The 13,788-nt window shown below is 38.7% G+C and overlaps 1 protein-coding gene across 1 annotated transcript; it reads right to left on the reverse strand.

Moving 5' to 3' along the window:
* Positions 1 to 2,935: 2,935 nt before the first annotated feature.
* Positions 2,936 to 13,530, reverse strand: skor2 (SKI family transcriptional corepressor 2). The gene is made up of 9 exons (XM_017488487.3): positions 13,248 to 13,530; positions 10,191 to 12,036; positions 9,554 to 9,617; positions 8,906 to 8,983; positions 7,068 to 7,133; positions 6,006 to 6,104; positions 5,758 to 5,825; positions 5,235 to 5,298; positions 2,936 to 3,509 (listed from the first exon to the last, which is right to left on the reverse strand). Exons 2-8 carry the CDS (start codon positions 12,000 to 12,002, stop codon positions 5,239 to 5,241), a joined length of 2,247 nt encoding a protein of 748 aa, XP_017343976.1. The 5' UTR covers positions 12,003 to 12,036; positions 13,248 to 13,530; the 3' UTR covers positions 2,936 to 3,509; positions 5,235 to 5,238.
* Positions 13,531 to 13,788: the final 258 nt, after the last annotated feature.

Below are 13,788 nucleotides of genomic sequence, written 5' to 3' on the forward strand. Positions count from 1 at the left end.
AGGCCCCCCTTTTGCAATATGTCTTTAAAACACATTAAACATACAGACTTCTGAATATATCCCCCCTTTTTTTTAAATTAATAATTACATCTTACATCTTTACATTACATTACATTAGGAATTGATTGCGCGCGCGTGCGTGTGTGTGTGTGTGTGGTTGTCTGAGAGTGAGAAAGAGAAAACATATTAGTGGAAGGGATGGGCACACCAAATTGTTGAGGCCCCCCCTGGCGGCCCCCACTGTGAAAACCACTGAGCTAGTACACTATGTACTTTATATAAGAGGAAATCATGTGGCATACTGTACAGCCACTGCTTTTTTTAACAGGATTATTAATGTTTTTCGTTATACATTGCCAATAATTTGTTAAAGTAATCTAAGTTCACAGACCTACCTGCTTGTACACTACATCACTTCAAATACATTCATGTCAAAATTACGACTTTATTCTCATAATATTCTCATAATAATTTATTCGCGTGTTATATGAGTTTATTTTCGTCATTTTGACTTAATTCTCAAAATATTACGACTTTATTCTTGTAATCTTAATTTTGTAAAAAAAAAAATTTATTTTTTAAAATTTTTTTATTTATTTATATTTTTTTTAACATGGCACTAAAACGCCGCCTCAATTTTCGGCTAGGACCTTTAAAAAAATATCACAAATCGATCTTTATTGATATTCTTACAATTTTATTTTGTATTATTATTATTTTTTTAAAAAAACATTTATTCATAAGACTTCGTCTATTTAAATGTGCTTAATAATATCAAAATATCACGGGTGCGCTGTAATAAATATTTTCATGTTATTTTAGTATAAAATAGCGTAATTCTAGCAATAATAAACATTTTGGGAAATATGTTTTGAGACAAATAGTTTTAGAAAATACAATGTGGTTTAACGTGATTCCACTCTGGTTAGTGGGGTTTGAAAAGTTCATAAAGGACATTGGCATGTACAGGACATCATGTTACTTACATGGCCATATAAGGAAACAGGTTTTTCGAGACATGGCGTCATTGTGATAAGTAGGCGGGGCATCGAAGTTGCTAGTTATTGTGATGGTCGTGAGTGAACAAACAACTATGAAATAAACACTTTTCTGTTGGGTTTTGAAACTTTTATAGACTAACTGCAGTTTAAGAGAATGTGTTATAGATGGAATTGATTTAAAATTGAAAAAATAAAAGAATAAAAATGAAAATAAACAACAACAAACAACTACCATCCTTGCAAAAGAGACAATAATTTTCAGTGCACATAAAGATAGATCAACTCCATTTGGGATTGTGATCTCAAGGCAAGTTGACAGTGCCTTAGTGGTTAGCACTTTTGACTCGCACCTCCAGGGTTGGAGGTTTAAATCCTGTCTCCACCCTTTGCATGTTCTCCATGTGCTTTGGGGCTTCCTCCACCAGTCCTAAGACTTGTAGGCTGATTGGCATTACCAAATTGTCCTTAGTGTGTGAATGTGACTGTGCCCTGCTATGGATTGGCACCCCATCCAGAGTGTTCCCTGCATTGTGCCCAGAGTTCCCTGGGATAGGCTCCAGGCTCCCGCATGACCCTGTGTAGGATAAGTAGTATGGAAAATGGATGGATAGATAATAATAATAATAATAACAACAACAACAACTTGCCATAAAAGTATTCTACAAGTTGTGTGATTATTATTATTATTATTATTATTATTATTATTATTATTATTATTATAAATGTTACCATAATTGTCATTTTCACCTGTAGTGTCTTACATTAAGAAAATTTAGGTTAGGACAACACAATGTAATTCCATATTAAATTATCTTCATACTTATTTTTTTCATGTTTCCAATTTTTATCATAACTCCAACACAGTCTTGAAAAGGACATAAATATGGAGTGTTGCTGTAAACAATAAAGAATTAAACAATAGTGCTATATTGCCTCCATGATTGACTTTTTTTTTTTGTACAAGCGAATTTTCTCTTTATGCTTGAATATCACTGGATAAATGCTTTTTTGTTTGTTTGTTTGTTTGTTTGTTTTTTTTATTATTTTTTTAAATAGATTTTACATACTGGCTATATTTTTCATTACAGCAATGAATACCTGGCAAATTAAAAAAAACACATAACACCATTAATAAAAGTATCAGTGTAATAAAATGTGTTAGTGATGTGTCGTTCACCGAGTCAGTTCTTTGAGTCGGTTCTTTTAGGTCAAGGTTGGGAGCTGAATTGCATATACCCTATAAAAGCTGTAATATATAATTTTTAATCAGTATTCTGTATTCATGATTCACTAATATTATTACAGAAGTGCATCACTTGAATCTCACGAACTTCTCAACTGTTTAACACAACATGTAGCTGTAGAATCATAGCTAGAAACAAGGGACTTCTAAAAAAAAAAAAAAAACAGAAATGGACACACGCCATTTATTTTAATACAGTGATAGCACGCCAATAGGTCAAATATTTTTACCTCCTGAATAGCATGCCAGGATTTATTTATTTTTTCATAATATTTGACAGGTTTCAAAAATGGGCTCCTGGACATCCTTGGGTTAGAAATACCACCTGAGTCAATATCAGGTCCTTATAGAACAATACTGTGTGTTAGGAGTGTAAATTTTGAGAATGCACATTTATTTCTTTTTTAAAATATAAGCAATTGGAGGTAAACATGATATTCTGACATGTTGGTTTCATTTTGATTCAGCTTCTATCATTTAAATAATGTTGCGGTATGTAATATATTATACAGATCACCTGTTGTTGTTATTCTGTTTATTTAGACTTGAACATTTCCCATATGGGCCAATTTGAGCAAAACTGTTGACGATAATTTTTTTGTTTGTTTTGTTTTTTGTTTTGTTTTTTTTGTTTTTGAAAATAAAGAAGTATTAAAATATACATTTTATGTTATATACTTTTATTATCCACATAAATAGTAGAGAAACTACAAGAACATATTTAAATACATTTGCATTAGCAATAATAACATTCTTCATTTTTAGGTTTGACAGTGTTGTATTTAAACATGTAAAGAACTTTGCCTGCTTGCACAATTGCTCTGGGATATACTCTTCATTATAGAGCAAATAAGCTGTGCGTTTAACCCCCAGGCGTTATTCTTCTGGACATATGGTTTTTCTATAGCCAGTATATTTATACACAGTTCAGTTTTTACAAATAAATTAATGAATAAATACATAAATAAATAAATAAATAAATAAATACAAGAATGCACAAAATGAGATCACTGTACAGAAAGTGACTGAGGAATGATGTACTGTAGCACTAGTGCTGAAGTCTGAGATACTTGCGTTGTAAATTTTGTTCAGTTAGTCATTGGTTTGTTCAAGGAAATGTTTGTGAGCAGATGATGAGTGCAGTTGTCCTTAACAAGGATTCGCTTTTGCACTATCAGATTCGTCAGGAAAAATCCAGACAATGTGTTTCAAAGGGTTTTGAGAGCAGCCTGTAATGTCCATATGTAATATAGCAGTGTCCAAACCTGAAAGAAAAGAGAGGACAATCTATCAGTTACTGTATACCTATAGGATATAGGCAAAAATGGTATACATGGAATAATATTAAAAATTCACAATATTAAACATACAACCCAAAATTATAGCATTCATTATCTGCTTACAGCTTTAGCAAGTAATAACACGTGATAAAGTATGCTGTTACCACCCTGAAGATGATTATTTTCCAAAAATAGCAGGTTTTATTCCTCTTATACCACACCAATTTCCCAATGACTGCATGTCTACTAGTTCTCCTTCTTGTATTATTTACTACTTTATGTATAACAGCATAAATAACATTTTTATTTACAAGTATAACAGTTTATACTTTATGTATAAACAGTCGTTTCCTCACCAGCCGTTCTTGTTCTATTTGCTGAAATTACAGAGAAACCAGAAAGCACGACGGCTTCTCACCCAAAGACTTTGCTGGGTTGGAAAATGTAAATTTACAGCTTTATATTGTATCTAACAATTCGTTTGACACTAGAGACTCCTTCCATAAAAGTTCAATAGAGAAAAACAGAAAACTCATTACGATTATACATTTTGTTTTGTTAAGTAACATTTTGCTTATATGTGTGTATTATTACATTTATTTATGTGGCACGTCTACCAAACCAGTCCCTGTGATTTGCCTTGGAGTCGGCACTATTGTCAGAGCTGACCGATCGGACCTTCTGACCAGTCAAATTCAAGAATTCAATAGCGCTGTGGTTAAAATGGCAAATCACACCACCAGGGTTGGGAGTTTGATTCACGCTGTGACCCTGTGAGTTTGCATGTTCCATCTGGGGGTTTCCTCCTGTACTCCGGTTTCCTCCCCCAGTCAATGCATGGTAGGCTGAGTGACATGTGTATGAATGGGTATGAATGTGTATGTGATTGTGCCTTCCATTAGATTGGCACCCTGTCCATGGTGTACCCCACCTAGTGCCTGATGATTACTGGTATAGGCTCCAGATTCCCCAGTAGGTTAAGCGGTATAGAAAATCTATGGATGGATGTTTGTTCTATACAACGTATATAATACCATCTATAAAATCCATCCATTTTCGATATTGCTTATCCTACACAGGGTTGCGGAGGAGCCTGGAGCCTATCCCAGGGAACTCGTGGCACAAGGCAGGGACACCCTGGATGGGGCACAATCGCGCACACATTCACACACCCATTCACACCCTACAAACAATTTGGAAATGCCAATCAACCTACAACGCATGTCTTTGGACTGAGGGAGGAAACCGGAGTACCCGGAGGAAACCTCCGAAGCACCGGGAGAGCATGCAAACTCCACACACACAGGGGGGAGGCGGAATTCCAACCCCCAACCCCAGAGATGTGAAGCAAACGTGCTAACCACTAAGCCACATGCCTACACCCCTCAGAACCTCCAATAATATTTTATAAGCAAAGCACCACCTGGAAATAATGCTTTTTACTTTCAGCTTTATTTATCAAGCTATATCATCATAAAACGGGATCATCCCATCCCTATTCTTATATATAACCCAACATATGATTAATCATGCATAATTAGATATAGACAGACGTTTCTGTCTGCACATGCATTGTGCACTGCATTTAAGTACCCCAATGCCATCACTATGAAAGAAAACATAATGCTCAATAACAGAAACATCCACGTATAAACGCCCACATCATCCCTTTTTTTGTGGTATAAAACTGATTCCTAATAGGCTACTTACCATTTTAGCTTTTGTTCAGGTGTGTGCCGACTTTGTCTTTTCTGATAATGTTTGCATAGGGAATCTGAAAAGATTTATACATATAAATATAGATGTATTTTATCATCAGAAATCATAACAGGTGCAATCATAGCGTTGGTGTTGAAATCCACACTAGCAGACATAGAAATAAGAGCAATTCATTTTACTATGTTCCTCAAACTTTGTTTGAGATGTTTCACATTCCATAAACGCTCCATTAAATCCAGTTACGATAGCCACTTGAGTGAAGAGCTACAGATGACTGAGCAAACAAAGATGCTCTACAAATATTAGCTTGTCTTTTTCGAAACTGAGCTTTTTTTTATTGCAATAGCTGAGAGGTATAAATTATGAAGATGTATCTGAATTTAATGATGGCTTATTTTGTTATATTAAGGCACCACTGAATTGAGTGAATACGTTTTTACGAGCGGTAACGGCTTAGCTGTGAGATGTTATGTTCTGTTATTGTAAGTGGTGTCATTAAGAAAAGATTCCTCACCATCTGTAGCTGCTGTACCATCTCCTCTCTGTACGCCAGTTCCCTTTTCATTTGGTCTTGGAAGTTGTCTGAAGGAGAACAGGATGATGTGAGAATGAGGCAGTATCCATAAAATCAAAATCTCCATCTTACTGATAATACATCCTCATTGTGCAGGTTGTTAGTGCTCTCGTTTATTCAGTACGGATCATTTTGCAGAGATGTACTCTGAGTTTTGTATGATGAGAAGTTGTGTAACGTAAACTTACGGAAAACAGGAAATGGCGAGCTGCCTTTGAGGGCGTGGAACTCCTGCTCGAGTCTTCTCCGTAAGTCGATCTGCTCGAGCAGAACTTTTTGGAGCTCCTCTGGAAGAAGAGCAACACTAATTAAAACCCAGATCCTAACAAGCTATAATTAGATCTGCATACTGCTGTGATTGAACACTTCTGGTTTAAAACAAATAACAGTGTACGGCAGGGTCCAAAAATCCGAAACCATCTGGGAATCTGGGAATTGTATCTACCCATCCATCCATTTTCCAGAGCGCTAATCCTACACAGGGTCGCAGGGGGCCTGCGGCATATCCCAGGGAACTCGGCGTACAAGGCGGGGTACACCCTGGATGGGGTACCAATCCATCACAGGGCACAATCACACACACATTCACACACCCAGTCACACACTACGGACAATTTGGAAATGCAACCAGCCTACAACGCATGTCTTTGGGGAGCACGGGGAGAACATGCAAACTCCACACAGACAGGGCGGAGACGGGATTCAAACCCCCAACCCCGGAGACGTGAGGCAAATGCGCTGACTACTAAGCCTGCACCCTGGGAATGGTATTTCATTTAAAATTGGAAATAAACTAGAATTTTGAAAAATTCTAAACAAAGAAAGGAAATGTTCAATATCTGCATTATTTACGCACATTTGTAATTTTCACACCATGTTAACTCCTTTGGTGAAAATGTCAGATTTTTGTTGACTCATCCCTTCCAGTGAAGTACATGTTCAGAATATTCTCAGATGGATCTGACCTAACATGGATCATCAGGCTAAAGTCCACACTGTCATTAAAGTAAAACGTGGACGTGCCAAAGAATAAGAAATTCTGAAATTCATGCAAATATTTCTAATATTTCAGTTTTCACTCAAGTTACTGACAAATATAATATAATTTCTAAATTAATTAAATCATTGTTAAATTAGAAAAGAACGTACCAGTGGTCTCAGATTATTGAACCTCCCTGTATATCTGATATAACTGCTCTAAAATAATATTGTATGATTTTTATAGCTTCATTTGTGTTTCTAAAGCTCACCTTTCTCCATGTTTTCGACGTCCTTCTTCAGTGCTGCAGGCGTGTGCGATTCTTGACTTGGTTCTGCTGCAATTCAAAAGGAGAAACAAAAAAAAATCATTCAAAATGATTAGTGTTATTATAAAGCTAATAAATGGTAATGTTACAGCGTGAAGTAATCTTGGAATTTGATTTTAAAAACAATTCCAGCAGAAGTAGTAAGTAAGCAGTAAGTAACTATAACAGAAGAAGAGTTGTACGTTCAAATGACAAATGTAGTTCAACAAATGTCCAGTAGGTGTCAGTCTAACCGTAAATTAACTGTTATGAATGAATTGTAATCAGACCACTGCATATCAAATGTAGATCTAAGTAACAACCACAAACGCTGTACTGTAAGTATAATTACTGAACATTGCTATTAATTCATTTTCTAACGATATTAACCCACTTTACATGATTTTTTTTTATCGTTAGAATCAATATTATTATATTTGAACATGTCATCATGATCACAGATTGCCTTTTCAGATTATTGAGAAAAAAAACATACTTTGCTTTGATTGTTCAAAATCCCAGTTAATATATCATATAACTGATATCAAATACTCATACTCGTCAGTTTATATAAAATGCATTAGTATTTGTCTGCCTATCTACAATATAAAAAAGCCATTTAATTTAAGGGGCGATGTTATTCTGAAAATAAGATGGTTTACGTTATTGATTTTGTTATTGTTATTGCTCTGAAATATCGAATTATTCTAACCTGTATGTCCTCGGGAGTTGCCATATTAAGGATATTGCACCTAGGGTGTATATTGGAAATGCGAGGACGTCTGCTTTCTGGGTGATATGTTGCAAATCAAATGCCTTAAATGAAGCAATCCAACACATTTGTGTATATAATCCCCCCCTTGTCTTTCCACTCTCTCTCTCTCTCTCAGTCTCCCTGTTTCTCTCTCTGTTTCGCGTCTTGCCTCCTTAAGCCTCGCAACGCTTTCCTCATTTGGAAAGCAGCCTTGTTCTCCTTCTCCTCCACTCTCTGTCTCATTTGACAAGCAAATTTGCAGACACTGCCTGAGGATAACAACCTCGTTTGACAGTCAATTAACCGTGAATAGTCAAAGCCAAGGCAGTTTGCATTACATAAATGGAAAATTAGATTATTTTTTTCCTCTCTCTCTCTCTCTCTCTCTCTCTCTCTCTCTCTCTCTCTCTCTCTCTGTCTCTCTCTCTCTCTCTCTCTCTCTCTCAAGAAACATAGCTCTCTTTAAGACACTGCCTTTAGACCCGGAAATCAGAACTTCTAATCACGTCCCCCGCTAGCCCCTTGGAGACATTTAGCAATCAGGCAAAGGTGGTTTCATTTAATTTGTTTCATGTAATTTTTTTCAAACATATTATACATTATGTGAGCAGATCATTATCAGCTCTATAATATAAATGTTGGCACAGATGTCATAAAACACTTTTTAATGTCTCCCTGACAGATAAAAGGCAATGCGCTATGATCTTTGTAATGGAAGATTTTGCCAAGCAAAAGGCAATTATATCCATTTGATATTGTTCAAATGGTGATTGTCACCTTCCCCGTGTCGAGCTGATTGTCTTCTTAAACTGTTAGGGCTCCCCACAGATCACATTTTCCCAATGACATTGTGAAGAAATCTGCTCCATTTTAACAGTGTGGCTGCAGTTCAGTATATGTTCCACTTTATCTTTTATATTCAGTCTAATCCCACAGTCATTGCATGGCCTAGCTGTATTACACTAATGATTTTATAGCTCTCTAGCTGTAACTGTTGAATCTTTTTTTTTTTCTTTCTTTAATGTGATGACACCGATAAAGGTATTACCTGTGCTCTCTCTCCAGTAATCTGGTGCAGCTGTTTCTGTCTCCGGGATAAAGAAATTACTCTGTTCTTTGTTTTCTTCTGCAAGAGGATGGAGAGATGTTAATGACATTCAGCTTAGAAGTATGACTCTATAAAAAAATATGCACCCTTCGTTCTGTTTTTTTCTCTTGCTTGTTTATATCAAGCTCTGAAATCATAATACTTTACCAGTATTATGATTAATACCGGATGATAGTGTACTTCTATTAAATACTTCATAATAATGACTCAAAATTATTCAATGAAAAAAAAAAATGCACCAGATGCATTATTATATCAAAGCCATAGAATATAATTATTTCTGTAACCTTTCAGGGAATGATGTTTTTAGCCATTTTTAGCTACCTTACTGTACAATCATTTCCCACCATGTAACATAAATATTTAAGAAGGGATATATTTGTTCAGGTTTTTTTTGTGTGTGTGTGGCAGAAACATAAAATGGTTGTAGGACCAACCACAGAAAGATTTCCCACACAACCAAAATACATCTTCTGGAATAATTCTGCATCACTGAGATGTGTAGTGTGCAACTTATTTTAAAAGTACAACTTTTCTTTCTTTTTCAGTTTTTTAATGGTATGCCCTGATTTTATAAATGGTCCCCACCTGCTCGTGTTGTTTTGTCTTTTGCTGCATACGCTGGAAGCCCATCATCTCTGCCCTTGTGCGACTGAAAACAGAAAACACCACCGATTAGACCTGATTCATGTCTGCAGGCCAAAGACTGGCCACTGAACACATATATCAGCCAGCCAAAAGCACAGAATCAACTGGCCTTGAGGATGACAATGCTGTCGTCTGCATTTTGCTTAAATGCCTTTGTCAGCCTGATTAACAGTCTAAGGTGTTAGCAGGCTTGTGTAACTGACTGTGTGTGTGTGTGTGTGTGTGTGTGTGTGTGTGTGTGTGTGTGTGTTCAAACTAATCGCTACAGCATCGCTAACAGCCCCCTCTCTTCCCCCTCTGTGGCTGAGAGTCACTCCTTCAGCTCCCTGTGTTAATGTAGTGTCGGCAGGTTAAAGACTAAAAGGGCTAATAAGCAGGCGTGACAAAAGCAGAGCTGAACGTAATGTCGCCATTAAACAAAACATGACTGGGCTTATTAGGAAGGATCAAAGCACTCTGAATATTTCATTTCTGCAGGGAGCGCCCAGCTATCAATCTTGTTATGCATACGGATCCCGCCAGCCTATGGCCTGCATTTAAATAATAATTAGTTTAAGTGCCTGCAGGGAATATTTACATTTTTGTAGGCAGCGGTGTCCTCCACTGAGGCATGAATGGGGCTCGGGTCTTTGAGAGAGGTGGGTGGACTGACAGCCAAGCTTGGTTTGTCCTCTCTAGAGCTTTCAGAGGAGATGGTGGAGAAGGAAGGTGCGTCTTTATCTCGGTCGCCTGTAGTGCCTTCAGTGAGTCGTGAAACATGAAGACTGCACGGCTGCTGTTGTGAAGCTGCACGGCTGCTGAAGTCTTCCTGCTCTTCGTCCAGCTTGGTCTCCACATCCACTTCTTGTTCTTCATCGCTCTCTGCGCTCTCACTCTGGTAGCTGCAGCTGGTCCCAGGTGAGAGATGCCTCTCTGCACCGAAATCCTCCAGGTTGCCGTGTAGCTTGGCAATGCTTTCAGTGTCCTTTACCACTGGTCGGAAGGCGGAGTGATAGCTGGCCTTGCGGGCTTGCAGAGATGGAGCATCTATAAGTTTGAGCCAGCCTTCCGGGGCAGGTCTCAGTTCAGGGGTCATGGTTGGGGGGCAGTCACTTTCAAACAGGCCTGCTCTGGGATTGGTGCCTATGGCAGCAGCAGTCCCAGCTCCTGTGGCGGTGTCACCTTGCTCGCTCAGGTCTAGGAAGGCCTGGCGAAGGGAGGGCGTTTCTGTGAGAGTGGAAAGAGCATTGGGCTGGGGCTGGAGGTATGTGGGTACTGGGATGCCCCCTGCGGCTCTTGGGGGCCAGAACATGCAAAAAGGAGGATAAAAAGTGTCCTTGCGGCCTGGCCAAAGCAGACCCGAGATAGCACCATTTTTCTGCCCGTTCACAGCCTCACTGTCATCCTTCTTCTGCTGACACAAACCGAACGCTGGGAAGGTGTAGGGGTTGGGGAAAAGCGAAGTGGGTGGAAATTTCTGCAACATACCAAAGCCTTTGCTGGGCACGGGAATGACTGGGTAACTACGTGGGTTCTTGTGAGGAGAGAGGCTGTTGGCATCCAGGTCCTCCTCCTCATCGTACCTGCCCCTCTTCTGGCCCAGATCAGAAGATATCATGTGGGGCAGCACTGAGCTGACAGCCTTCACAGAGTCCATGGGGGTGCAATGGGATGGCAGTGCTCGTTTGCGGCTGCCCCCATTGAACATGGCTTTCACATCCTCCCAGGCGAACACCAGATCATCTGGAGGTGACTTGTCTGACAGCTTGAGGTGCCGACGCCAAGAGTTGAAGTTGGCAGCGTCGGGCTGGGTGTACTTGGCCTCGGGCATGCGGTGTGAGTGAAAGATGAATTTGTTGGGGGAGAAGTACATGTTGCAGTAGGAGCACTTGATGCACTTGGCCCTTGAGCTGTTGTAACGAGCAGGGATGAAGTTGCCACGGCAGCCCCATGCGCACTCATGTGTCACATCAAACGCAAAGTTATCAGGCAGCTTTGGAGGCGAGTTCTCACCCAGAAATGACTTGCAGAGTCGCTCAGCCTCGCGTTTAGTGATCATGCCACAGCGACGTGATGAGATGGGCATAGCGCCGGCTCGCCTCAGGATCTCCAGCTGCACAGGAGTGCACTGCACACATGTGATGCCCAGGGCTACTCGCCGGTTGTGGATCTCATTGTAGCTGTAGTTCTTCAACAAAGTGTTGGAGATTTGGGCCAGACAGAGGCGCTCCTGGTTGTCGATGACCAGCGAGACAATGGGCACTCCATACAGGATGACCTGACCCACCTGGTTGGGTTTAAGGGAAGACGAGTGGTTGGATCTGGGTGGAGTGAGAGCTTCTTGCTGGAATGAACTGGGAGGGCTTGCCATGACTATATCAGTGGGTCCAGGCAGAAGACTCTTTTCCATCCTATGGAAACCTTAAATAGGAAACTGGTTGTATCTGTGACAGAAAAAAAAAAGAGTAAAAGAATTTCATTTAAAGAAGGAAAAAATTAAAAGCAAGGAATGCTGCTGTTATTTTGTTGAATATTATTTTCTGATTTGTATTCTTTTTAAAAATTATTTTAATAGTGAATAGTTCAATGTAATTATTTTGAGTCTAATTGGATAAAGCAAAGATTAAAGAGATTAAAATAGGCATAATCAAAGCTTTTTTAAATAGTAAAAGAAAGAAAAAATATGTGGAGACTTTTAAACACAAAAAGCACTTAAAAAAGTTATTACTACAAATAAAACAGGGTCAATTATTTCTTTTTATTCATGTCCTGACAGAGTGGACTATTTTCTCTAACAGGAGTTGCAAAGCCAACACTATATAAAATCAGCTACAAACTGCATGAGAAAATCGGCCTGAAAAACATACACTTTTTTTGTTTTTGTTTTCTTTTTTACAGCATGTACATGCAACGTGGTAAAACCGAGCTGTTAAAACGCATTAAAAAAGAGCGAAATATACGGAGCCTATTTCTAAAAATTACTTTTGAAGAAACACATATTTTCAGTGTAATAGTCACACATTAAACGTAACCCGAATGTAACACTTATTTACAACATTCCCAAATGTAATACACTCTTAAAACAGATGCGTTAAAAAAATACAAATAAAAAAAAAACCACACGTTTTGTGTCTTCAAAAAACAAAAACAAAAACAAAAAAAACAACAACAAAAAAAGCAGAATAAAACAAAATACAAACCGGTGTCATGTTTAACACAGAGAGTGTGATCGGATTTTAACACACATTTTGCTTTCAACGTGTTCGGACAACATTCATGTAACCACTATTCATAAAAAAGGACACAAAAATAGGAATATTTTTAAAAGACAGTATTATACTATCAAGCGGCAACAACAACAAAAATATAATAATAATAACAACGACACAACATAACCTATAGAGTGATTATTATTGTTGTTATTATTGTTATTGTTATATTATTATTATTATTATTATTATTATTATTATTGTTATTATTATTATTATTATTACTACTACTACTACTACTACTACCACTACAACTTTTACAAAAATAGTTCACAGAAATATGTCATCACAGTGCATTTATGGAGCCCACACACACACAGAGAGAGAGAGAGAGAGAGAGAGAGAGAGAGCGAGAGCTGTTCTCTTTAGCAGAGATAAAGTTTTACCTGTCGCAGATACTCTGTCTACCCGAGCATGTCCGCGCGCTCCTTTCACAAACACCGGCTGCGTCTTTTCACGAGGCGGAACGCAATAAAACGCAAACAAAAGTCCAACGTGATGCGGAGCCTCTTTTTTCCCCCCACCGGACCGCGTTAACACTTGCGCGCGTGCAAACAACAATAACTGCGCAGCGCAAGCGGGCTTGTTTCCATTATAACAGACGTTGGCGGACGCGCGTTGATTGGCGTAGCGCTCCTGTCCTCGAGCCTCAGCGCGCGCGGCCCGAGGAGCCAATGACGTTTCACTAACTGCCACTCAGCGCTAGAGAGAGAGAGAGAGAGAGAGAGAGAGAGAGAGAGAGAGCCGCGCCCTGGGGCTACCACGCGCTCACCGGAAATCTGAATGAGAGAAACACTAATTGACTCCGGCCATATGTGTTCAGTTTGTTTAACAAAATACAACAAAACGGTTGATTTTTTTTTAAATATGTATAAACTATTTCACACACACACACACACGCGCGCGCGCGCACACACACACACACAC

Source organism: Ictalurus punctatus, chromosome 16, assembly GCF_001660625.3.
Source record: "Ictalurus punctatus breed USDA103 chromosome 16, Coco_2.0, whole genome shotgun sequence".
Lineage (NCBI taxonomy): Eukaryota > Metazoa > Chordata > Actinopteri > Siluriformes > Ictaluridae > Ictalurus > Ictalurus punctatus.

Coding starts and splice junctions, on each gene's coding strand:
- skor2 (XM_017488487.3), bottom strand. CDS start 12,002: ATGGAAAAGAGTCTTCTGCCTGGACCCACTGATATAGTCATGGCAAGC. Junction 8,984..9,553: donor AGACAAAACAACACGAGCAG/GTGGGGACCATT, acceptor ATCCTCTTGCAG/AAGAAAACAAAGAACAGAGT. Junction 6,105..7,067: donor CGTCGAAAACATGGAGAAAG/GTGAGCTTTAGA, acceptor CTCTTCTTCCAG/AGGAGCTCCAAAAAGTTCTG.